Source organism: Lepidothrix coronata, unplaced genomic scaffold (assembly GCF_001604755.1).
Source record: "Lepidothrix coronata isolate B3197 unplaced genomic scaffold, Lepidothrix_coronata-1.0 Scaffold272, whole genome shotgun sequence".
NCBI lineage: Eukaryota > Metazoa > Chordata > Aves > Passeriformes > Pipridae > Lepidothrix > Lepidothrix coronata.
Genome location: NW_016690452.1, coordinates 1,158,434 through 1,182,544, shown reverse-complemented (window position 1 = coordinate 1,182,544; position 24,111 = coordinate 1,158,434). Strand labels below are relative to the sequence as shown.

Sequence of the window (24,111 nt, the reverse complement as noted above, 5' to 3'; positions counted from 1 at the left end):
TGGCAGGGGATGGAATGGGATGAGCTTGAAGGTCCCTTCCAGCCCAAACCATTCCATGAGTCTGTGAATGTAGGGAAGCCCGTGATAAGGATTCCTCTGCCACTCCAAAGTGCTGAGTTTGAACTAGTTATGGATCTTGGTGGCAAAGGGAACAGTTCAGTCCCTGACCAGGACTGAGATGGTGACCCCTCCACGCCCCGTGTGTGCAGGGGAAGCAGTGCTGGCTCTGCAGGAGGACTCAGCAGAGCTCCAGCCCTGTGGGTTTTGGCAAGGTGCTGACCACTGCTCCTTCTCCTTCCTCCCCCAGGAGTTCCCCTCTCCACCCAGTGGGGGCCCCAGGGCTACTTCTACCCCATCCAGATCGCCCAGTACGGGCTGAGCCACTACAGCAAGAACCTGACGGAGAAGCCGCCGCACGTGGAGGTTTATGAGACAGCCGAGGACAAGGACAGGGGCAGGGCCGGGGACTGGGCCGTGCCCAAGGGCTGCTCCCTGACCACGGTGTGGGACAAAGCCAAGCTCACCGGGGTCAAACAGTTCTCTGCTCCAGGTGGGTTGTCCTGAAGGTGTCACAGGTAACCTGTTCATTTGAACATGCTGTGCCAGAGGAGCCTTAACTTCTTGGGATTCATGTGTTTGTTTTCATTTACCCTTCATTCCCATCCTTCATTCCCCATCCTTGATTCTCTATCCTTTATTCCCCATCCTTTTGATTCCCCGTCCTTTTCATTCCCCATCCTTTTCATTCCCTGTCCTTTGTCCCCTATCTTTGATTCCCCATCCTTGATTCCCCATCCTTGATTCCCCATCCTTGATTCCCCATCCTTCATCCCCTATCCTTCATCCCCTATCCTTCATCCCCTATCCTTCATCCCCTATCCTTCATTCCCCATCCTTCTTTTCCTGTCCTTCATTCCTTATCCTTCTTTCCCCATCCTTCATCCCCCATCCTTCATCCCCCATCCTTCATCCCTATCCTTTTCATTTCCTATCCTTTTCATTCCCCATCCTTGATTCCCCATCCTTCATCCCCCGTCCTCCATTCCCCATCCACCTCACCTGAGAGCTCACCCCCCTTCCCTCAACCCCTCAGGGCCTCTGGAGATCACCTCATCCAAGGCCCTGATTCCTGTCCCTCTGGAGTTTTCCCTGTTTTCTCCCCCCCACTGGCTTCCAACCCTGTTCTATTCCAACCCAAAGGCTGGATGTGCTCATGGAGGGGATGAGGAGTCACATTTCCCAAACCTTCCAGCTCCTGTCCCAAAATAGCAGCTGCAGGAGGAGGTGGGAGCGTGTGGGGTGTGCCAGGGGATGGGACAGGTGGCACAGAAGGGCTGTTTCCAGCCCGGAGCACGGGCAGGACCGGGAGCTCTCTCTCACTGGGATACAACTGTGCTTGTAAAATTTAGGGTCTTAATTCTGCCTAAACCCAGGTAGAATTACAGAATATATTGAGTTGGAAGGCACCTCAAGAATTAAGTCCCTGAGGACACCCCAAAATCCCTCCCTGTGCCCGAGAGTGTTGTCCAAACCCTCCTTGGGGCTGTGCCCTCTGCCCTGGGGAGCCTGTGTAGTGCCCAGACACCCTCTGGGGGAAGAACCTGCTCCCAGTATCCATCCCAAACCTCCCTGACACACCCTAAAATTGCCTTAGAGAAAGAAGAAGAGTGTTTTGGGGTCTCCCAGTTGTTCCCTTCACCACATTTTGCTGCCACCTCCCTGATTCCCCCTGTTCTGTTTGGTATTTAGGAGGGAAACCCATTATTTAATCCAAGAGTTCCCCTTGTGCCAGGCCAGGCTCATTAATAAGGCCCTAATGTATTTTCCCTCAATCAATACCCACTGGAATTAATGAGTCCATTACTTCCAAGGACAATGAAGTAATTTTCTGTTGGCACCTCGGCCCTGGGGCTCCCGGGAAAAGGTTGTCCAACACTTTTGTGTCTTTGTAGTGGATAAATACAGGGAGAGGGGAGGATAAAAGGTCTGGGCTGTGTTCTCTCCTCATCCTTTATTGATGGCTGGGTAATCCATGGATATGGATATGCATCCACTCCTCTGAGCAGGCCCTAAGTAATGGATTTATGGATGCTTAAGGCACAGCAGCCACGAGCAGCCTTTAGTTCCTTGCTTCTCCAAACTCTTTTTCCTCCCTCTTTTCTAATTCTCTTTGTTATAATTTATTTACAAGGAACCATAAAACTCACTTGACAGGCACTGTGAGAGGGGGGAGGTTAATTAGGTTTTTTTCCACAGGAGCAAAACGTGGTGGCCCAAAGCGCTCGGTTCCTTCTCTCAGAGCAGAGGCTGAGCTTAAAACTCCCAGCTTTTCCTTGAAAAGCTTGGAAAACATGACATTCAGTCAAAAAAATTGGGACTGGACAACAGAGCCTGTACAGGAGGTGTTTTAAAATTCCAGGGATTAGTTTGGGAGGCAGGAAAAGCTGCCCATGACGTGCTGGTTGCACGGAGAAACGTGTCCGGGGTATTTCCCACATCCCAGAGCAGAAATAAGGAAACAATGGCCTTTTCCAGGAGAGTTTTATCCCATGGAAAGCCCTTAATTTGATGTGACACTCTGTAAGTGTTCATCATCCCTCTGTGCATTCAAACCTCCAGGATTTGCTCTCAGCCTTCCAAATTAATTATCCTTTTGATCTCCCGCTGTAGGTTTTGTGGGAGAAGTTGATATTTTCAAATCCAGAGAACACTGGATTTTATTCTGTGGCAGTGCCTGGGAGCTTTATTTAATTTATAGCTTAAAATTAAGCTGAGTTTTGCCAATGCAGAGGTTAAGAAATATTTTAACGCACTCATCTTTATTCCTTGGTTTTTCCCCCCATTAAACTAATCGGGTTTTGGCTCTGTCAGGTTGGGAAAGAAAAAAATCCCAGAAACAGTCCCAGGAGGATCCTAAATACCTGCTTCTGGCATTCCTGGTTTTTTTTCCCTTTGCTGAAAGCAGAGCTTTATTCAGGAATGTGAGGCTGCAGCAGCGCCGGGTTTTGGTGTCGTTGTGCCAAGGGAGGTTTTAATTTGGGAACAAAAGGGTGGTTGTTGGTTTATTATTGAGTTACAGCAGAGGAAAATCAGGGAGCATCTCAGTTCTTGCTGTGCCCCATCCTGGAGGAAAGGTGCTGCTCTAGGGGAAGGTGTTCCTGCCCGTGGCAGGGTGGTTTGAGACGAGCTTTAGGGTCCCTTCCAGCCCACCCCATTCCAGGAGGGGCCCTGTGCCCTGCCAGGCTGGTGGCCTGTCCCCAACCCTGGGTGCTGCTGGGTCATGGCTCCCCTCCATCCATGAGGTACCAGAAACATCCCATAAAACGCTGGATGGAGCCCCTGGCACTGCCGCAGCCCTTTAATGGGAGGCACAAACAGGTTCTCCCCTTCGCTCCCAGATTTACTTTTATGCTTAATTAAATAATGTGCAACAGCCCAGAAACGACTGAATTATTGATGGGCTGCCCTGAAAGCTTTGGGCTCCTGCCTGGGGAGGGGGTGGTTCCCCGGGGGAGCTGCCCTGCCCAGCTGTGGGGCGCTGAGCTGTCGGGTTTGTTCGCAGACACCAGCGAGGGGGTGTCCCTGCAACTGGGGAACACCCGGGACTTCATCATCTCCTTCGACCTCAAGTTCGTGACCAACGGCAGCATTTCGGTGGTGCTGGAGACGACAGAGAAGAACCAGCTGTTCACGGTGCACTACGTGTCCAACACGCAGCTCATCGCCTTCCGCGACAGGGACATCTACTACGGCATCGGGGCGCGCACCAGCTGGAGCACCCTGACCAGGGACCTGCTCACCGACCTGCGCAAGGGCGTGGGGCTCTCCAACACCAAGGCCGTCAAGCAGACCAAGATCATGCCCAAGCGGGTGGTCCGGCTGGTGGCCAAGGGCAGGGGCTTCCTGGACAACGTCACCATCTCGGCCACGGCGCACATGGCCGCCTTCTTCGCCGCCAGCGACTGGCTGGTGAGGAACCAGGACGAGCGGGGCGGGTGGCCCATCATGGTGACCAGGAAGCTGGGGGAGGGCTTCAAATCCCTGGAGCCGGGGTGGTACTCGGCCATGGCGCAGGGCCAGGCCATGTCCACGCTGGTGCGGGCCTACCTGCTGACGCGGGACGCGGCCTTCCTGGGCGCGGCCCTCAGGGCCACCGCGCCCTACAAGCTGCCGGCGGAGCAGCGCGGGGTCAAGGCCGTGTTCATGAACCGGCACGACTGGTACGAGGAGTACCCCACGTCCCCCAGCTCCTTCGTGCTCAACGGCTTCATGTACTCCCTCATCGGGCTCTACGACCTGAAGGAGACGGCGGGCGAGAAGCTGGGCCGGGAGGCGCGGCTGCTCTACGAGCGCGGCATGGAGTCCCTCAAGGCCATGCTGCCGCTCTACGACACCGGCTCGGGCACCATCTACGACCTGCGCCACTTCATGCTGGGCACGGCGCCCAACCTGGCCCGCTGGGACTACCACACCACCCACATCAACCAGCTGCAGCTCCTCAGCACCATCGACGACTCGCCCATCTTCAAGGAGTTCGTCAAGAGGTGGAAGAGTTACCTGCGGGGCGGGCGGGCCAAGCACAACTGAGCTGCCACCAAAGCCGCCGGCCGGGTGACGGCCCCGCTTCTCTACGGCCCGTTCGAAGAAGTGATCCTTAGAACTGCTCTCCTGAAATCACTGCATTCCAGGGTGGGAACCTTTGGGTCCGAGCGGTGGGGCCGGGGAGCGTCACCCGTCCCCTGCGCTCCGCCAAGCGAAACCCCCCCGTGCTCCTGAGTCTGAGGCTGGGTTTTGTCGGGTTTTAGTTTTCCTTTTTGCAGGAAAATGTTTGCAGAAGCCATAGAGGTCTCGAAAGTCCCGCAGGCCTCGCCTGAAGAGTTAATCCGTGGCCTCTTAAACTGAGTCTATGTGTCTCTGTGGGAACAGCTCCTGTGGTGTGACGCCGTCGATGTGACTTCACTCGTAGCCTGGGTAGTGCACAGTGTATCTTTTAAAGGCGGGGGTGTTTTTTAATAGGAATTCTTTTCTCGGGGTGACAAACACACCTTTTTAAGTTTTTCCCCAGTCCTCTGGCTGGAGATCCTTTAGCTGGAGGGTTTCTCCCCAGACGTGTGGGCGGAGGACGCGCGGCCGGCGCCACGTAAGCACAACTCGGTGAGGCTCGCGGGGCCCCCGGAGCCTGAGCCTCATCACCCCCAGGTTCACCATCACCCCTCACTGGTGTCACCTCAGAGCTTGGATCCCTCCTCTGGAGCCTGATGTCCTGTCTTGGGTTTTGTGATTCCCTCTGAGAGGTTTCTCTGAGCTTTGGCCGCTTCTTTTTGGGGACACTCATGGCGAGTTGCTGAGCGGGACGTGGAGCTCGTCCCGAGTCGCTCAGGAAATTCGGTTGGGGTTCATTAAGGTTTTCCTGAGGTGATTTTAATTTTTAACCTGCTCGATCCATCAAGCATTTTAGAAATTGAAGTTACCTCAGAGGGCTCTGCAGCTCTGCCTGGGCTTTAATTCCTGAGAGGTTGTGGCTGCCCCATCCCCTTGGAAGTGTCCAAGGCCAGGTTGGACAGGGCTTGGAGCAACCTGGGCTAGTGGAAGGTGTCGCTGGGTTGGAACTGGATGAGCTTTAAGGTCTTTCCATCCCAAACCATTCCAGGATTCCATGATTCACTGTCTTACAGTGTAAGGGGTCATTACACCTCCAGCAGTGGCTTCTTGGGTGTGATTTGCCTTTGTGGCTCTGCCAAGTGACCAGTGGTCCCTGTGCACATCCCAACCCACACATCCCAACCCACACACTGGAATGGAGAAGAAACCAGGTGGATTCTTCCCATTTCCCAGTCCTTTACACCCACATTACTCTGAGGTGTCTGGGGTGATCCAGAGGAGTCAAACCAACCCATGGCTGAGGTTTGCTCTGACCCCAAACTCCCGGAGAGGACACGGATTGACTGTGGGGCTCCCACTGCTCCCATTCCATGCTGTCCATGGAGGTGGGGCTTCAGGTGTTCACCCAAACCCCAGGGAGGCCGGGCACAAGGACAACATCCATCTGCATTTGAGCATTGCTTTGATTTTTTTGATGCTTTTTGGGATTTCTGGCAGAGATTTGAAGCAACTTTTGAATTACTTGATGTTCCAGCCCATGCTCCCACCACACGGATCCGTGTGGGACGTGGGGGTGGAGGAGGAATTTCAATACCAAAGGTAGCAGAGGTGATTTTTGTTACATATCTGTGCGCACACAAAACCACCCTAAAAATGTGCTTCCCCCCCAAAAAACTGGTCCTTCCTGCGACATCTCCCTCCTGCTTCTTCCCTCCACCCTGTCCCCGTTTGGGAGTTGGGGAATCTGGAGACACCCTTTGGGTGCTGCTCGAGAGATGGTTTTGGTGCCTTATGGAGGCCACAATTTCCAATTTTTGTTGTTTTTTTTTTCCCTAATTACATCCAATTCCAGGATTGGAGCGTGGCTGATCCGGCTCGGAAGCGCGAGCTGGCCGTGCCAGCACCATCGGTCTTGTCCCACCACCTGATCCTTAACATCCCATTGCATTTTCTTGGCCTTAGCACTGGTGGAGCTCCAAGGATGCCCCACCAGAGGTGGTAGGACCGTGGAGAATCCGTGTGGAGTTTCTCCTGGCATTCCCTCAGTTGAGTTGTGCGGTGGCAGAGGATCATCGGACACGGCACCAACGCCAGCGGCGCCCAAACCTCCACCAAATCCATTTTGACTTTTTTTGGGGTTTTTTGTTGATTTTCACTCTCCAAACCGACACACAGATCTTTGGCACTGAGCCCTCAGACTCCAGACTCCGATCCGAGCTCTCGGAGCCCCGGATCCAGCGAATCCTCCCGCGGGATTTGCCGTCCCTGGACGCCATCAGAGGCGTCGCGCTCGCGGATCCCCCCGACCAGTGACACAAGCACAACCCTCCCAGTGGGCAGGTGCCATTCCCTGGAAGCTGCCATTCCCTGGAAGCTACCATTCCCTGGAAGCTGCCATTCCCTGGAAGCTACCATTCCCTGGAAGCTGCCATTCCCAGGAAGCTGCTCTTCCCACCCCCCTCCTCGTGGGGCTTTGGTTTGCCGGGTTCTCGCTGCGCCGCCGTGGCCGGGCGGGCTCTCCCCGTGTGGTAAATATGCAATAACTTGTTTACAGGATGCTCTGGGCAGGGTGGTCCTTTGTAAAGCTGTACAGCCTTTGCAGTTCAAGCACAATGTGCACAGTTAGTTTTCTATTCAGCCAAACCTGAGTTTTTTGCAGCAGGAAGAGGTTCCTCTATGTTTCTATACGACGTGAAAATGGGTCAGCGTTTGTGCTTCGTGTAAAAGCTGCTTTATAAGACTGTAAAATAAATTTTTTTATCTTAAGGCAAGCACGGGGTGTCTTCTTCTTCTCAGCCACCCCCCCCCTGGTGGCTTTGGGGAGGTTTGGATTCTGAGGAAGGTGGAAAATAACTCATTTTTTCACTGATTTGCTGGTTTGAGGTAAGAAGCACAAATCGATGTTCTCTGTCTGCTGGGGTGAAGGTCACGAGGTGGGTTCCTGGTGGGAGTGATTTCTGCTGAATCTGCTTTGGTTTGAGTTTCATGGGGTTTGTTAAATCATAGTTTTAATTGACTGGTCACTAAAAACACCTGAACAAAAATGGTTGGTAAAGTAAGAAATTCAGGACTCTTAAAGCTCCAGGGAGACCTGAGAGCCCCTTGCAGGGCCTAAAGGGGCTCCAGGAGAGCTGGAGAGGGACTGGGGACAAGGGATGGAGGGACAGGACACAGGAATGGCTTCCCACTGCCAGAGGGCAGGGACAGATAGGATATTGGGAAGGAATTCCTGGCTGGGAGGGTAGGGAGGTCCTGGCACAGGTTGGGCAGAGAAGCTGTGACTGCCCCTGGATCCCTGGAAGTGTCCAAGGCCAGGCTTGGACGGGCCTTGGAGCAACCTGGGACAGTGGAAGGTGTCCCTGCCCATGGCAGAGGGTGAGATGGGATCAAGATCAACTTTAAGATCCAAAAGAAACCACTCCAGGATTCTCCCACTCCTCGGGTGAGAATATTGATTTCCATTCCTTAGCAGTTCGTTAAAACACAGGGATTGAAAATAGAAGTGGATTTAAGTCTGTTGCTTGGTGATGGATTTGGGTGTTTGCTGCTCAGTTCCTGGTGGAAGGAGCCACATTTCCCATCTGCCTGGAGTGACTGATCATCCCATGGATGCCTTGTGCTTCTGGAATGTTAAATAGCTGCTTCTCTCCTTAATCTCTTCCCCAGGCTCTCCCAGGCTGGCAGAGCTTCCCCATCCAAGGGCTTTGGCCCCAGGGACAAATCCCAGCAGGAGTTCTTGGCCGGTCTGTTGTGTCCAGCCCCCAGGACATCCTGCTCCCGGGGCTGGGCTGCGGCTCCAGTCCCCTTTTCCTGCAAAAAAGAGGATTTTCCACTGGGCTTCAACCCCTCGGTGCTGGGAAGTTTCCACTGGTTTGAAACTGGACTGTCACTCGTTGCACAAAGTGTTTTAAAGGACGTGTGGATGTGGCACTTGGGGACACGGTCCAGGGGTGGCCTTGGCAGTGCTGGGGGATGCTTGGATTTGATGATCTTTAAGGGCTTTTCCCACTTGTGATTTTGTGATTCCCTGGGAGGCACCAGGGGCTGGCACAGCCTTTCCAAGTGCTGGTTTGGGAATCAGGAGGTTTCCCAGGGCTGGGAGGAAGGTCCTGCCTCGGGCAGGAGGTCGAAGGACTCGGGATAATCCCTGTCCCCCGTGGCTCTGGCAGAGCTGCTCCTGGGATTATTGCTGAGACTGTGTCCGTGATCATACCAAACGATCCAGAGTAATTTCAAAGCTTTTCCCGGCTCTCTGCCATCCCAGCAGCAGAATTCCAACCTTTCCAGCTCTGATGCAGCCCAGAAACCCAGGCAGGTGAGGGGGCACCTGGAGTCAATCCACATCCTGGGCTCTGCTTTGGGAGGAAAAAAGCCTGGAGAGGGTTCAAAACACACACTCGGTGCCAAAAGTGTGGGGTGGGCACAGAGGGAGTGTTTTCTCCCTGCTCTTCCTGAAATCCTGTGGGTTGGGGACCGTGGGGGGATCAGTCAGTGACAGTCCCCCTGGGAATGGACGTGCCCAGGGCACAGCACAGCAAATCCTCCTTTTGTGCCAACACTGCGGGAGCTGGGGGTGATCCAGAGGCACCTGGTTATCCAGGATGCAGCTCCAAGGAGGAACTGTGATGGAATTGTCCTCCTTGTGGTGCCTGGGACAGCCTGGCTTTCCTCATCCCAGCAAAAGGGCTCTTTATGAACCCAGCAGGAAACATCGGCTTCTCCAGCACCATCCACCCATCCCTGCATCCCTGGCTCATCCCTGGCCCATCCCTGCATCCCCAGCCCATCCCTGCATCCCTGGCCCATCCCCAGCCCATCCCTGCATCCCCGTCCCATCCACCCATCCCTGGCTCATCGCTGCATCCCTGGCTCATCCCTGCATCCCCCACCCATCCCTGCATCCTCCACCCATCCCTGCATCCCCAGCCCATCCCTGCATCCCTGGCTCATCCCTGCATCCTCCACCCATCCCTGCATCCCCAGCCCATCCCTGCATCCCTGGCTCATCCCTGCATCCCCAGCCCATCCCTGCATCCCTGGCCCATCCCTGCATCCCTGGCTCATCCCTGCATCCCCCACCCATCCCTGCATCCCCCACCCATCCCTGCATCCCTGGCCCATCCCTGCATCCCCAGCCCATCCCTCCATCCCCGTCCCATCCCTGCATCCTCCACCCATCCCTGCATCCCTGGCCCATCCCTGCATCCCCGGCCCATCCCTGCATCCCCAGCCCATCCCTGCATCCCCGGCCCATCCCTGCATCCTTCACCCATCCTGCATCCCTGGCTCATCCCTATATCCCTGGCCCATCCCTGCTGGGGTCAGAGCACCCCGTGTTTGCTGCCAGGGGTGAGTTTTGTGGGAGTTTGAGTCCATGGGATTTGCTGGTGGGATCCAAATCCATTCCTGATCCATCGGTGCCAATCCCTGTCTCTGCCCCGTAGCTGCCTCCCGACGGTGGGTGAGCTCTGGCATTGGGAATTGGGCAGAAACTTGGCTCTGGAGCATCCCCCATGGTGGGAATGGGAATCCCAGAGCCCTGGGAAGGTGTGTCCAAGGGGAATCTGTGCCCCAGTGCCAGCTGGGGAGGGATAACCCCAGAAATGGATGAAAGAGTGGGATTAAAGCACAGGATAGTGCTGGGCATCCATCAGCCCTGCTGGAATGACCCTCCAGCAGTTCATTATTCCTCTTCTTCCAGCTCCTTAATAATTGAGGAGCCATGCCCAGGATCCCTCTCCATCCTCCACAGCCTCCTGCTCCTCAAACGGTGTGAAACGTTTCCAAAGGCTGCAGCAGAAACAGTGGATTTTGGGAGCAGAAAGGGAGAAACGTCCCAGGTTTTCTACCGGTGTGGGGAGAGCTGGAGGCTCCTGCTTTGGCTGGCTGGGGTCCTCCATCCAGCTGGGAATAATCTGGGAATGAGCATCTCCCTCTTCATCCCTGGGAGGGTTTGAACTCGCCCGTCTCCTTGGGGACAGTTCAGCGAGTTTCGGGATTTTCCGGCGGCCCTGGGAGCTTGGGATGCACCGGGAGGGCTGGGAGTTAATATTTTTTCCTGCCCTTATTCCACTTCCTCGCAGCTCGGCCGAACTAATCCCGAGCCATCGGGAGCGTTTGGCCACAGTTATTTCCGGTTTTATTTTGTTGCCTTTTTCCTGTTCCACTCCAAGACGAGCCAGAATTAATTCGCTCCCTAAGCCGGGAGCGGGGTTTGCCCGAGCCGGGTCGGGGCGCGGGATCATCCCGGCGGGTGCCGCCGCCTCCCCGCGCTTCCCGCTGGATCCCGCCCGTGGCAAAGCCTGTGGAGCGGCGGTGCCGCCCCGGCCGGGCCATGTGTGCCGGGTTCGGACTCACATGAGCGCCCGCGGGTGCGGAGCCAGCGCCGCCCGCCCCGCGCCGCCAGGACCGGCCGTAAGTACCGGCCGCGCCGCTTCCCCCGCCGCATTCCCGCTGCCCGCTTTTCCCGCTGGATGCCCAGGCTTTGCACGGCAGGAATTGGCCCCCGGCTCCGTGTTGGGAGGCCGGGAATGTGTCCCGGCCCCGTGGAAAGGTGTGGGCAGGAGCTGGCGGGGCGGTGGGGCCGGAACGCGCCGAGCTTTCCCTGCCCTCCCGCGGCTCCAGCGGAATTCAGGGAAGTTTCGCTCGGCAGCGCTTTAGGAGTGGGATGGGGCGCTGGGATACGTCCACCCACCCCCCACTCCACCCCCCCCGCCCCGAGGACGGGGGGAATTTTTGCCCTGGCAAAGTGCGGGAGCGTGCGAGGGCTTTGGAAAGGCTGGAGCGCGTGCGGGCTTTGGAAAGGCTGGAGCTGCGGCTCGTCCCGGCGGATCCCGGCGAAAACAACCTCCTACAAAGCCTCTGTTGTGCTGCTGGGAAAGGTCTTGGCATGTCCCGCGCTGCTGACGCCGGGGCCGAGAGCGCGGCCGGGCGGTTCCAGTTCAGCTCCTCTCGCCCTCCTTCGGGGCCGGCGGAAAGTGGGAGCTGCTAATTATTAACTGCTCAAATATTCCCTCCGTCCGCAGGCTCCGGCCGGGGCCGGCGGGCAGGGATGTGCCGTGGGCACAGATGTGCCGTGGGGAGGGATTTGCCAGGAGAATTGTGCCGTCGGGGATGTGCCAGGGAGAGCTGTGCCATGGGATGGGATGTGCCATGGGATGGGATGTGCCATAGGGAGGGATGTGCCATGGGAAGCTGTGCCATGGGAAGCTGTGCCATGGGAAGCAGAGCTGCCCCACCCACGCTCCAGGCAAAGGGACGGTGACAGGGACACAGGGACGTGTCAGGGCTCCTCTCAGCGGAGAGGGTGGAAGCGGTGCCAGGTGGGAACATTCCCCAGGTGAACCTGCAACAACCAAAGGCTCCTGGGCTGGATCTGCGGCTGCAGCGGTGGGACATCCCCGCGGGGCTTCGTGTGGGGCTGTGGGGGAACAACAGGGAGGAGGAGGAAGAGGAGGAGAAGGAGGAAGAAGAGGTGTGTGGCACCAGCTGGGCGAGCCCGCAGCGTTTGTCCCCCGCCCTTGGCAAGGAGGCGACTCGCGGAGGGCCCGGCCCCGCCGTGTCCCCGTCCCTCATCCCAGTCCCGGCTCCCGGTGGGAACAGGGAGTCAGAGGAGGAGGAGGAAAAACGAGCCGAAGGATGAGGGAAAGGCGGCCCTGCAGGGTGTGCCCGGTGCTGCTGCGCCCGCGGCTCCGGTGACTCATTTTGCTTTAAAAACACGAATTCTTCGGTAAGGCTGGGCCGGAGCCTCCCGCGGCTTCCCGGGGCTTCCCGGAGCAGCCGGAGCGGGATGGGCACGGGGCTGGATCCCTGCTGGGGAGGGGGTTTGGCTGGGGGAAAACCGGGGGCTCCCAGCTCAGGGCTCCCGCCCAAGGGCTGTTTGCAGACCAGGCTCCTGCACCCCGGGATGTGCCTCTGGAAGAACTCGTGCCTCTGGAAGAGCTCATGTTTCTGGGAGAGCTCGTGGCCCTGGGAAGGGCTCTGTGTGGCTTCCCGGAGATAAGGGGCATTATTGGCATTATTGTCGTTCCGTCCCATCATCGCCCTCAGTTGTGTTGGTGTCAGACCTGGTGGGCACGGCCAGAGCCTGGGCTGGGCTGCCCTGGGGGGCTGGAGATGCAAATATCCAAAGTATCCAAGGGCAGCCCTCCCCCCTGGTTCCAGCTGGGTCATGGAGTCCCAGAATTCCAGAACAGTTTGGGTTGGAAGGGACCTTAAAGCTCATCCCCATTCCACCTCCTGCCATGGGCAGGGACACCTCCCACTATCCCAGGTTGCTCCAAGCCCCGTCCAACCTGGCCTTGGACACTCCCAGGGATCCAGGGGCAGCCACAGCTTCTCTGGGCAACCTGTGCCCTCACCCTCCCAGCCAGGAATTCCTTCCCACTATCCCATCTGTCCCTGCCCTCTGGCAGTGGGAAGCCATTCCCTGTGTCCTGTCCCTCCCTCCCTTGTCCCCAGTCCCTCTCCAGCTCTCCTGGAGCCTCTTTAGGCCCTGGAAGGAGCTCCAAGGTCTCCCTGGAGCCTTCTCTTCTCCAGACTGAGCTCCCTCGGCCCGTGATGGGCTCTGGAGCTGCTGCAGGATGCAGGTCCTGTTTCCAGTGGGATCCCAGGGGGATTCAGACTCCGTGGAGCTGCTTCACGTTTGGAGTTCAACAACCTCAACAAAGCTCCTGATTTAAGTCTAATCTTTAACCAGAGGCATTGCCAGTTTTATTTTATGTCTGTTTATCGCTCTCTTGCCTCGTTAATTTTTTCCCTCCCTTCACCACCTCCTGCCCCCTCCCTCTCCCGGCCCTTCCCGGGGGCCCCCGGCCTTTTCCTGGTGCTGGTTCTCACTGGAGCTGCTCAGCCCAGGGGAGAGGTAGAGTATGGGAGGGGAGGGAGGGCAGGGGGAGCAAAGGGAAGTGCCAGGGGCTGGGAAAGGGCAGCAAAGGGGGTTATTTGGGGCTGGCTCTGCAGCACATGCCATGTGCCAAAGGCTGGATCCCGGCGTGTCCCACTGTGGAGTTCCAGATGGCTGAGGTGGCTGGAATTCCAGCCCAGGAGCAGATTTTGGGAGATTCTTCCTTGTGGCTCCGCGGGCTGGAGGGCTCTGACACCTCTCAGAATCCTGGGGGAGCAGAGGGTTGGATTATCTGAGATCCCTGGAATCCCTGTGGGACCAACCTGACCCGTGGGCTCCCTTCCCACCCCCTTCCCTCGCTCCAGGCACTCCCTGGCAGGAGGAACAAGGACAAATTTCTGGGTTTGACCTTTATTTCACAGACTGGAGGTGGAGGCAGAGGCAGGAGAGGTGGCACTGCCAAAGCCAGCAGCGGGTAAGAGCTGGAGCTGCTCCGTGTGCCGGGATGTTCCCTGGGGAGTGGGAAAGGTGACCCCGCCCTGGAGCTGCCTGGGACCCTCTGCCCCCTCCCCGGGGGATGTCCTGCACCCCCAGCCCCTTCCCTGCCTGCTCCCCCAGCCCCTGCCCAGAGCTCCCTGTGGGACCTCGAGGTGCTTCAGGGATGTGGGTGCTGTTCCCACCCAGCTCTGTCGGGATAACAGGGAGTTTCTGTCCTGGTGGGAAGTGGGCTCTGGGATGTGCCGACCTTCTCCCTGCGCTCCTTTTGGGCACAGAGGGTAGGAGGGATCCCAGCACCCCCTGAAGGGATGGATGCCCCCTCCCCTCCCCATCCCATGGGAATCCTGTTTCCTGCTGGGAACACCGTGCACATCTCCAGGAATGCTTGTCCCCCCCAGGCCGCCCATCCTGACGCCGGGAGCATCCCTTTGGCCATCCGCGGTGCCCGCGGGCTGGGAGCTGTGCCCAGGAGGGATGTGAGGGCTCATCCCCGAGGAGGCGGATCCGGGAGGTCCCCCTGGAGCCGGAGCGAGCCGAGCCGAGCCATGCTGAGCCTCAAACTGCCGCGGCTGCTCAGCATCCACCAGGTGCCAAAGGTCAGCCCGGGCTGCCTCTTCCCCAAAACTGAGGCTCGGAGGGGCTCGGGAGGGGCGGCATTCCAGGGTGGTCACCCCGGGGACGGGGGGGTCACGGCTGGGTGCTGGATCCCGCATGATGGGCACCCTCCTGGCTGCGGGACAGCCTTGTGTCCCTCCTGCCCCTCCGGCTCGTCCCTCTCACCGCTCCCGGGGCCGATCCTTCCCCGCAGGGATACCGGGAGCAGGGAATCCTGTTCGGGTACCGCCCCCCCCGCAGCTCGGCCACCGACTGCCTGCTCAGCGTCTTCCAGATGACCAACGAGACCCTCAACATCTGGACACACTTCCTGCCCGCCTGGTGGGTCCTGCCGGGGGCTGCAGCACCCAGGGGTGGGGGGTGTCCCATGGGGGGTCATGGGTGTCCCACAGGGTAGTGGGTGTGTCCCACAGGGTGGAGAGTGTCCCAAAGGGTGGTGGGTGTCCCAAAAGGGGGTGATGAGTGTCCCAAAGAAGGGTGGTGGGTGTCCCAAAGGGTTGTGGATGTCCCAAAGGGGAATGGGGGTGTCCCAAAGGGTAGTGGGGGTGTCCCACATGGTGGTGGCTGTCTCACAGGGTGATGGGTGTCCCCCAGGGTGGTGGGGGTGTCCCACAGGGTGGAGAGTGTCCCAAAAGGGGGTGGTGGCTGTCCCACAGAGTGGTGGGTGTCCCCCAGGGGAATAGGGGTGTCCCCCAGGGTGGTGGGTGTCCCACAGGGTGGTGGGGGTGTCCCACAGGGTGGAGAGCGTCCCAAAGGGTGGTGGATGTCCCTCAGGGTGGTGGATGTCCCTCAGGGTGGTGGGTGTTCCCCAGGGTGGTGGGTGTCCCACAGGGTAGTGGGGGTGTCCCCCAGGGTGATCCCACCTCCCTCCACCCCGCAGGTACTTTGTGTGGACACTACTGGGGCGGCTGCAGGGGGGCTGGGAGGACCCCCAGGCCTGGCCCCTCCTGGCCTACCTGGTGACCTGCTGCATCTACCCACTGGCCTCCAGCTGTGCCCACACCTTCAGCACCATGTCCTGCCGTGCCCGCCACCTCTGCTACTTCTGCGACTACGCCGCCCTCAGCACCTACAGCCTGGGTGAGGGGCACGGCCGGGGCACCTCGGGCACCCAGGGGAGGGGCACGGCCAGGGCACAGGCAGGGAGCAAGGCTGGAACAGCCCTGCCAGGTCATGGAGCCCAAACACCCTCCAGCAGCATAGAACTGAGCCCAAAGCACACCCCGAGGGCACAGCCGGGCTGGAGCGGGGCTCCCACTCCCCCTCCTCCTCCTCCTCCTCTGCTCCAGAGGGACCACGGAGCATCCCTGGTGCTTCCCCGCCCCAGGGAATGGTCTGGGGACACGGACCTGGCCGTGTGACACCCGGGGGGCTCTGGGGGAGATAGGATAAGGAAAAACCCCACATTTAAGACAAATGGTGTCAGTGAGGCCAGTGGTGCCTCGCTGGGGGAGCAGCAGGACCATCCAGGGGCTTCCCGTGGCTCCACAGACCTCCATTCCCCTGGAATACTGCCTGCAGGAGCCGTGTCTGCCTCTGCTCCCCTCTCCCTCCTCCACCCCTTCTCCTGCTTGCAGAGTTCCCAGTGCCCAGCACCAGCTGGGAGGTTCCAGCCATGCCCAGGAGGACAGGGAGGGTCCAGCAGGGCTGGAACTAACCCAGAACCTCCCGTGCTCCATCCCAGGGTCTGCTCTGGCCTACTCAGCCTACGTGTTCCCCCTGGAATGGGTGGGCTCCACCTTCCACCACTGCTATGTGCCCGTGGCCGTGTTCAACACCGTGGTCAGCACAAGCCTCTCCTGCTACTCCAGGTGAGCTCCTGAGGTTGGGGTTAGTGCTACATCAGTATTAATCACCAAATTAGTTGTCAGCATCCCTTCTACTCCAAACTGTAAGTACAGGTGTGTGAAAACCAGTTCCTGGTGCATGAGAGAGCAGGGATTCTTCTGGTCTCTGGAATTTTCATGAGGGGAACTCTTGTCTCCAGAATTTTCCTGAGGTAAATCCATCAAATCTAAGCTTAAAAATTAAAAAAAAAATCCTCAGCTCCCCCCAGGTGAGCAGGAACACTGAAGAGACCAGCCCAGTATGGCCCAGTAAAGCTGCTGGGGGAGCCCATGGTGGGAGGGAAAGGTGTCCTTGAGACCCCCACGGGACCACCCCCTTTCCCACCACAGGGATTCCCTTTGGCATCACCTTGGCTGGTCACAGCAGCTTCTCCAAGGTGGGCTTGGGTGGGAGTGGAACCAAAACCGAGCTGTGCAATGGGAGGTGGTGCCATGGAGACAGGAGGGGCCTGCCTGGGCACTGCTGCTTCTGCTCCAACTCCTGCTCCTGCTCCTGTTCCAACTTCTGCTCCTGTTCCTGTTCCAACTTCTGCTCCTGCTCCTGTTCCTTCTCCTGCTCCTATTCCTGTTCCAATTCCTGCTCCTGTTCCAACTCCTGCTCCAATTCCTGCTCCAACTCCTGCTCCAATTCCTGCCCCTGCCCAGCCCAGCAATGTTGTCAGAGCAGCTCCAAACCCACACCCTGGGCAGGGCTTGGGCTGAGCTTCAGCACCTGGAAAATAAAGCAGAACAGAGCAGAGGCACCTTCACCATCCTCAGGGGCTTTGAACTGCCAGAGGGCAGGGGCAGATGGGATATTGGGAAGGAATTCCTGGCTGGGAGGGTGGGCAGGCCCTGGCACAGGTTGCCCAGAGAAGCTGTGGCTGCCCCTGGATCCCTGAGAGTGTCCAAGGCCAGGCTGGAGCAACCTGGAATAGTGGAAGTTGTCCCTGCCAGTGGCAGGGGGTGGGATGGGATGAGCTTTAAGGTCCCTTCCACCCAAACCATTCCAGGATTCCATGACCATCCTGAGGCCCTCTGAGCAGGCCACAGCCACAGCTCAGCACGTTCAGGCTCCTGACACACCTTGGGAAGGCTGACAAGAGTTTGGGTCCGTGCAGAGGAGCGTGTGGGATGTGAGGAAGGGCTGGAACTGCTGTGGGACATCTCAAGAAAGGCATTTGCTGAACTACTGCACCAAATTTAGCAACTTCTCAGGAAAATGTTCCAATCCTCCATGGCTGGTTGGTGAGGCAACAGGAAGGTTTTAGTTGGTTGGTTGGTTGGTTGTTTTTTGCCTCCTGTGGCCCAGGAACGTTGAGTTGCCAAACAGGGAAAGGTGCAGATGGACTGGAATGTGTTTGTCCTTCAAACCAGCAACAGGACAAGAGGAAATGGCCTCAGGGGAGCCTTAGTTGGGTATTAGGGAAAATTCCTTCCTGGAAAAGGTTGTCTGGCATTGGAACAGGCTGGCCAGGAAGAGTCCCTGCCCCCAGGTGACCTGACCCTGTGCCCAGGGCGAGCTGGTGGCTCTGTTTTGGCAACAGGAGGTCGGGTTGGGTGAGAATGTGGGGTGGGGAGATGTGTGGGAAAGGTGAGCGGGACAGGGAGCTCTGGGAAGGTGGTGCCATGGGAGGGAAACACAGCAGGAATCATGGAATGGTTCGGGTTGGGAGGGACCTCAATGATCAGCTGGTGACTCCATGGGGAACAAATAGAGGGGAAAGAAGAGGGGAAATTTAGATGGGATATTGGGAAGGAATTCCTGGCTAGGAGGGTGGGGAGCCCCCGGCACAGGTTGCCCAGAGAAGCTGTGGATGGATCCCTGGAAGTGTCCAAGGCCAGGTTGGACGGGGCTTGGAGCAACCTGGGCTGGTGGGAGGTGGGAGGTGTCCCTGCCCATGGCAGGGATGGAACAGGATAATATTTAATGTCCCTTCCCATCCAAACCATTCCAGGATTCTAAATGTCCACATCCATGGGCAGATCTGTGGGCACCAACAGCCCCCCTGTGTATCCTGCAGTGTATCCTGCTGTTCCCTACGGAATTCCCTGTCTGTTCCACAGGTTCCTGGAGGTGGAAAGTCCCCGGCTCAGCAAGGCCTGGCGCACCCTGGCCTTCGTGTACCCCTACCTGTTCGACAGCATCCCCCTCTTCTACAGGGTGTGTATCCCACGGGATCCCCCAGCCCGGCCTGCTGCAGCCTTGGGAATATCAGCTGCCTCATCTTACTCCGAAAATATTTGGGAAAACAGGCCAAGCTTTTCTTTTCTAAAGGCAAACAAACTCTGGCAGGAAAAGGGACTCGGGTATTTTTTCCTGCCCCCACTGACAGGCAGACTCCTTGACTTCAAAGGGCCCCAGGCTGGAAAATTCCTGCCTTTGGAAGCAAAGTGGCTAAGCTGGAGCAGGGTGGGAATTTGGCTGTGGTGGGGTGTAAGGACAGGGATTTGCATGGAAAATTCCTGCCTTTGGAAGCAAAAAAAGTGCATTTTCCAGCAGCTGAACTGGAGGGGTGGGAATTTGGCTGCAGTGGGATACAAGGAGAGGGATGCAGGGCTGGGATTTTCATGGAAAATCACTGCCTTTGGAAGCACAAAGTGCCTTTTCCAGGCTCAGCTGGAGCAAGGTGGGAATTTGGCTGCGGAGGGGTGCAGGGCCAGGGATGCAGGGCTGGGATTTGTGTGGATGCAGGTGATGGGTGTGGGATTGAGTGTGGGATTGAGTGTGGGATTGAGTGTGGGGTCCTGCAGCCCGGTGGGCAGCCAGAGGAGCTGTGGGTTTGGGAACGGCCGTGCCCGCTCTGGGAATGATTTATCCCACTTTTCCCTGGCTGCAGCTGTACCTGTGTGCCCTGGAGGGCTGCTCCGAGGGCTCCATCCTGCTGCACTACAAACACACGGGCTGTGCCCTCCTCACCTGCTTCATCTTCGCCACCCACCTGCCCGAGCGCCTGGCACCGGGCACCTTCGACTACATCGGTGAGTCCCCGGCAATCCCGGGAATAAAGCACCTGGAGCAGGAGGGGCTCCCGGAGGAGGTCACGTGTTCCCTGCTGGAAATGTGGGAGGGAGTTTTACAGACAAGGCACAGCAGTATCTCACATATATAAATTATGGGTATTTTGTGGGATATCTTTGTGGAATGTTTTGGGGGAATATTTCGCGTGGAATGTTTTGCTTCCAAAATCTTCCACGGGGGGTTTCACGCCCACAAAACGCTCATTTCTCGTGGAAAACTCCTCACCTGGGGCACAGTGGTGCCGTGGCAGGAGCAGCCACCAAGGAGCTAGGATAGGATGGGATGGGATGGGATGGGATGGGATGGGATGGACACCTTGGGGTTTTCCCTGTTTGGCCACACCACGGACAAACAGAGCTGTGGGCACATCCCTGTGCCAGGACTGCAGCACAAACACATCCCTCATTCCATTTGGGAAGGAAGAGCTCTGTGCAGGATGATAAAAGCCACAGGAATTAGTAGAGTAAATATTTAAAGGAGATGGAGGGAGGGCAGAGCGTGTGGAGAGTGTCTGAGTGAATCACGGAATCCTGGAATGCTCTGGGTGGGAAGGGACCTTACAGCTCATCCCATCCCACCCCTGCCCTGGGCAGGGACACCTCCCACTAGCCCAGGTTGCTCCAAACCCCGTCCAACCTGGCCTGGAACATTCCAGAGCTGGGGCAGCCACAGCTTCTCTGGACAAGCTGAACTCCCAAGGAGTTCCCTGAGTGCTTTATCCCTTCCTTCTGTTTTAGGACATCTCTGTACTTTGGGGCCTTTTTTTTTGGGGGTTTCTTTCTCTTTTGGGTTGTCTTTGTATTTTGGGTTCCTTTTGTATTTTGGTTTCTTTTTGTATTTTGGGTTCTTTGCATTTTCGGGTTTCTCTGTGGTTTTGGGTCTTCACATTTTGGGTTTCTCTGTATTTTGGGTTGCCCCTGCACGTTGGGGTGCCTCTGGCCTGCGGCTGCCCCTTGGCCCGTGGGCTCCCATCACCCCATCCCGCCGTTCCTTGCAGGGCACAGCCACCAAGTTTTCCACGTGTGTGGGATCCTCGGGACGCACTTCCAGATGGAGGCCATCCTGAGGGACATGGCTGAGAGGCACAGCCAGGTCCTGCTGCCCTCCTCCCTGCAGACCCTGTGCTCCATGGGGGTCTGTGTCACCGGGAGCCTGCTCGTCATCGGGATCAGCTCCGTGTCCCTGCCCCTCATCCCGGAGCCTCCGCACAGGGACAAATCCCACTAGGACTGGGGATTGTGGCATTCCTGCTGCTCCACCAACACCCAGCACAGTGTTGGTGTGGACGAGGGGTTTGTTTGCTCCCAGTATTTATTGATGATCTTCTCAAGGGCTCGAGGAGCTGCACTGGTTTATCCACTGAGCTTTAACGCTGCAAACGGGTTCGGAGACGCTTTAAATCCAGTTGTTATGCCAGGAGAGATGTAAAATATCCTGAATTTTATCCGGAAAAAGGGACAGAAGTGCTGCCACTTCCCAAAGCAATGGGGATTCACCAGGTGTGCCTTAGGGAGGGGTCACAGGGAACGTGGTGACACCGAGGGCACCGGTTTGGAGCGATGGCCACGACCCCTGGGGAGGCACGAGGGCTCCCTGACCCCTGTTCTCACCTTCCAAGGGGCATCATTTTGGAATCTGAAGCCTTAAATGTGCACCTTTCACAGCCTTAAACCCAACCCCAGTGCCTGACAGATGTGGGATTGAGGAACTGGTTTAAAATCAGCTGGTTTTGATCAACAGCTGGAAAAAGTGATCCTGGAAGAGCTTCCATGGGGTGTTCCTCCAGAATAGCTGTTTTTTGGGGTCTAATTCTGGCACAAAGGGAAGTAATTCCTGTGGGAAAGCTGAGCTCTCATGTTGGCAAAGCAAGTCCATCCTTTCCTGAGTGTTTCTGGAGGCTGGATGGGCCCTTGGATGGAGGGGCTGACACGGGAGAGCCAAACCCCCAAACCCCTCTGGGTTTTGGGGTCACTCACGTGGGATAATGCTTGGAATGTTCTGTTGGATGAGGGGTTGGGATGGGGGTGTCCAGGAGGATGAACCACCAGCAGAGCAGGGAGTGGGATCTGGGCAGTGTGGAGTTGGGAGAAAGGCAGGATTTGGGATTAGATACCCGAGGGATCAAACCCTGGGATTTTAAAGCATTCCCAGAGTTATCCCTCTGCTCCTGCTGTTGCTCCTTGCTTCCCTTTCCTGCTGCTCCTGGATTTTCCAGGCACAGAGCCTGGAGGTCTCAGCCTGAACCAGGAGAGGGAGAGCTCAGCTGGTGGCTCCAGGAATCCAGGGAAAATCCCCTTGGATTTTCCTACAGGAACAAGCGACACTTCTAGGGAATATTATCAATCATACGGGTGTTTAATTAATGTTTTAATTGCCTCTGCCAAGGTAGAACTGATGCACTTTGGAGTGACAACCCAACAGCTCATTAAATATGGGATCATGTGGTTAAACATGGAATAACTAAATCCTTTGTTTTGAAAGCTGACCAAGATTTGTGGGAATATTTATAAGCACTGGAATGTAATTGTTTATTCAGAAGTTTTATTGCATTGAAAGAGAAAACTAATATAAATCACTGATTATAATCTGGTTTTTACCGTTTGATAAGAATATGGCTGGGGGAATTAATCACTTTGGAGATAATGGCTGATAATTGCAGAGTTTATTTACCGTGGTGGGAGTGGGGAGGAATCCAGCTCTGCCTGCAGGACACGACTGAAGAGCCTGGAAAACCCACGGGAATCATTGCACGGCTTTTTTGGGTCATTTAACTTTTGAACTGAGGGGTTCTGCTCCTCTTCAGCTGAAAGGAAAATTGTAGGAAAACTGCACTAAAAATCTAACCCTGGGTTATGGAATGCCATGATCCCACTGGATCCTTTGTCTGTGCACGGGGAGTGGGTGATGTTTGATCCTGAAGCAGCACAGAGCAGCCAAATTTCTTCCTCAGCTGGACAGAGGCCTCAGAAAATCGATTTAACGTGTGAAATTCTCCTCACAGAAGAATTAAAAACTCTGTGGCAAATTGTTATGAGTCAATAAACGAGGATATTTATTTGTTGGAGCGTGTTTTGTTGTGTGTGTGTTCCTGACCCACAGCAAATCCCAACAAGGATCTGAACTGCAGGACCAAATCCAGGGAATATCCCTCAGCTGCTCCTCAGCCACGTGGGTTTGGACGGGCTGGGAGAGCTGGGAATGTTCCCCTGGAGAAGAGAAGGATCCAGGGAGACCTGAGAGCCCCTTCCGGTGCCTAAAGGGGCTCCAGGAGAGCTGGAGAGGGACCGGGGACAAGAGGTGGAGGGACAGAAAAAGGGGTAAGTGCAGTTCCAGGTGCTGTTATCCACGTGTTCCCAGGGCTTTGGGAATTCCAGCTGGTTTTTAGGGTGTTTTTAGGCCCTGTCCTACAAGTTTTAGGCTGTAGGGCAGGGCCAGTTTCGGCTGGTGAAGGTGGGACTGCACCCCTGGGATGGGGGCTCTGACTCTGCTCCTGGGGAAATCAGGGCAATTTTGTCCTCTTTTAAATATCCTCGATTTGTATTATAAAAACATGATGAAATTTGCCTGTTTCCTTGTGTTTTAAACTGGTTTAAGAAGGGAAGGTTGGCCTTGGACACTGAGAATGGTCACAGTGAAAAACAGAAGGCAGAGGGTTGGAATTTCTTTGGGTTTTTTCCCTCGTGAGTATAAACTCACTTGTTATATTTAATTTGCACTAAAACTGTGAGTCTTTGGTTTAAAAACAATCGAGTTCAACCCCCTGGAAGCCTTTGCTGAGGGTTCAAGCCCGAGTTACTTCATCCTCCACCCCAATTTCCACATTTTCTCGTCAGGAAGTTTGGGCTTTCATAAGCTTGTTCCACCGTGGTTTTTACACGTCACAACAGCACATTGGAACCTTCATTTCCCCCCGTGGATCATTTCAGGTGGGGAATTAACTGATATACTGATTTAATTCAGGAATTAACTGATTGACTGATTTAATTTGGGAATTCACTCATTGATTTCACATAGGAATTTACTGATTGACTGATTCACCTGCAGGCGTGGCCACAGGGGAGCCCTGGCACTACGAACTGACTGGATTACACCCCTTTTCCTGAGAACTAAGGGGATAAAAAAGGAGATAAATAAACCCAAGGCCGGACACAGCCCCGCGATCCGGCGGGGCCGGGACTCGAACACGTGGGCTTCCCCTCCTTCTCTTCGTGACCAGCAGGGGGCGCCCGCGCCCAGGGCCGCGCCCCTCGGCGCCGCCATGGCAACGCGGTGCGCGATGACGTAGCACGCGGCCGTGCGCGCTGATTGGCTGGATTTGAACGCGGCGGGCGCGCGGCCGCGGCTCGGACCCGGCGCGGCCCCGATCGCGACCCCCGGGCCCTGTCGCGACATCGGCGGAGACACCGCAACATGAAGGCGGCGTAAGTCCCTCCACAGCCCCTTCCCGGCGCGCCGGGGGCGCGGGGCGGGGTGGGGCTGCCACGGGATGGGTCCCCTCGGGGTGGGGCCGCCACTCAGGATCCCTCCCCGCTCCCCTCAGGGTTCCCCCCATTCCCCTCCCGGGTCCTTCCCCACACCCGGTTCTCTCCCTCCCTCCCGGTTCTTTCCCCTCGTCCCAGTTTCCCTGCACCCAGTTCTCCTCCATTGTCCGGGTTTCCCCCCCTTTCCCGGTTCTCTCCCCCCTTTCCCGGTTCTCTCCCCCT

The 24,111-nt window shown here is 56.8% G+C and overlaps 3 protein-coding genes across 5 annotated transcripts in view; all 3 read left to right on the top strand.

Annotated features, from left to right (window-relative positions):
* Window positions 1-307: 307 nt before the first annotated feature.
* LOC108507862 (D-glucuronyl C5-epimerase) lies at window positions 308-7,373 on the top strand (the record flags this gene model as incomplete). The annotated part of the gene is made up of 2 exons (XM_017836173.1): window positions 308-550; window positions 3,563-7,373. Coding segments are annotated over 2 exons (1,268 nt in total), but the record flags the coding sequence as incomplete, so codon positions are not given.
* A 4,453-nt stretch (window positions 7,374-11,826) lies between these two features.
* PAQR5 (progestin and adipoQ receptor family member 5) lies at window positions 11,827-22,468 on the top strand. 3 transcript variants are annotated; one of them, XM_017836256.1, is made up of 9 exons: window positions 11,827-12,076; window positions 13,870-13,922; window positions 14,344-14,541; window positions 14,754-14,881; window positions 15,441-15,640; window positions 16,245-16,371; window positions 18,454-18,550; window positions 19,227-19,368; window positions 20,406-22,468. In XM_017836256.1, the coding sequence occupies exons 3-9, from the start codon at window positions 14,491-14,493 to the stop codon at window positions 20,633-20,635; spliced, it is 975 nt and encodes a 324-aa protein (XP_017691745.1). In that variant the 5' UTR covers window positions 11,827-12,076; window positions 13,870-13,922; window positions 14,344-14,490; the 3' UTR covers window positions 20,636-22,468. The 3 variants fall into 3 exon arrangements, with proteins under 3 accessions (XP_017691745.1, XP_017691746.1, XP_017691747.1); XM_017836257.1 differs by having other exon boundaries at window positions 11,966-12,331; XM_017836258.1 differs by lacking the exon at window positions 11,827-12,076 and adding an exon at window positions 13,386-13,465.
* A 1,426-nt stretch (window positions 22,469-23,894) lies between these two features.
* The window catches only part of KIF23 (kinesin family member 23), a 16,715-nt gene continuing 16,498 nt past the window's right edge, over window positions 23,895-24,111 (top strand). Inside the window, exon 1 of the mRNA XM_017836172.1 lies at window positions 23,895-23,909. Coding sequence (XP_017691661.1) covers window positions 23,895-23,909 — 15 coding nt within the window. The remainder of the gene's footprint in view (window positions 23,910-24,111) is intronic.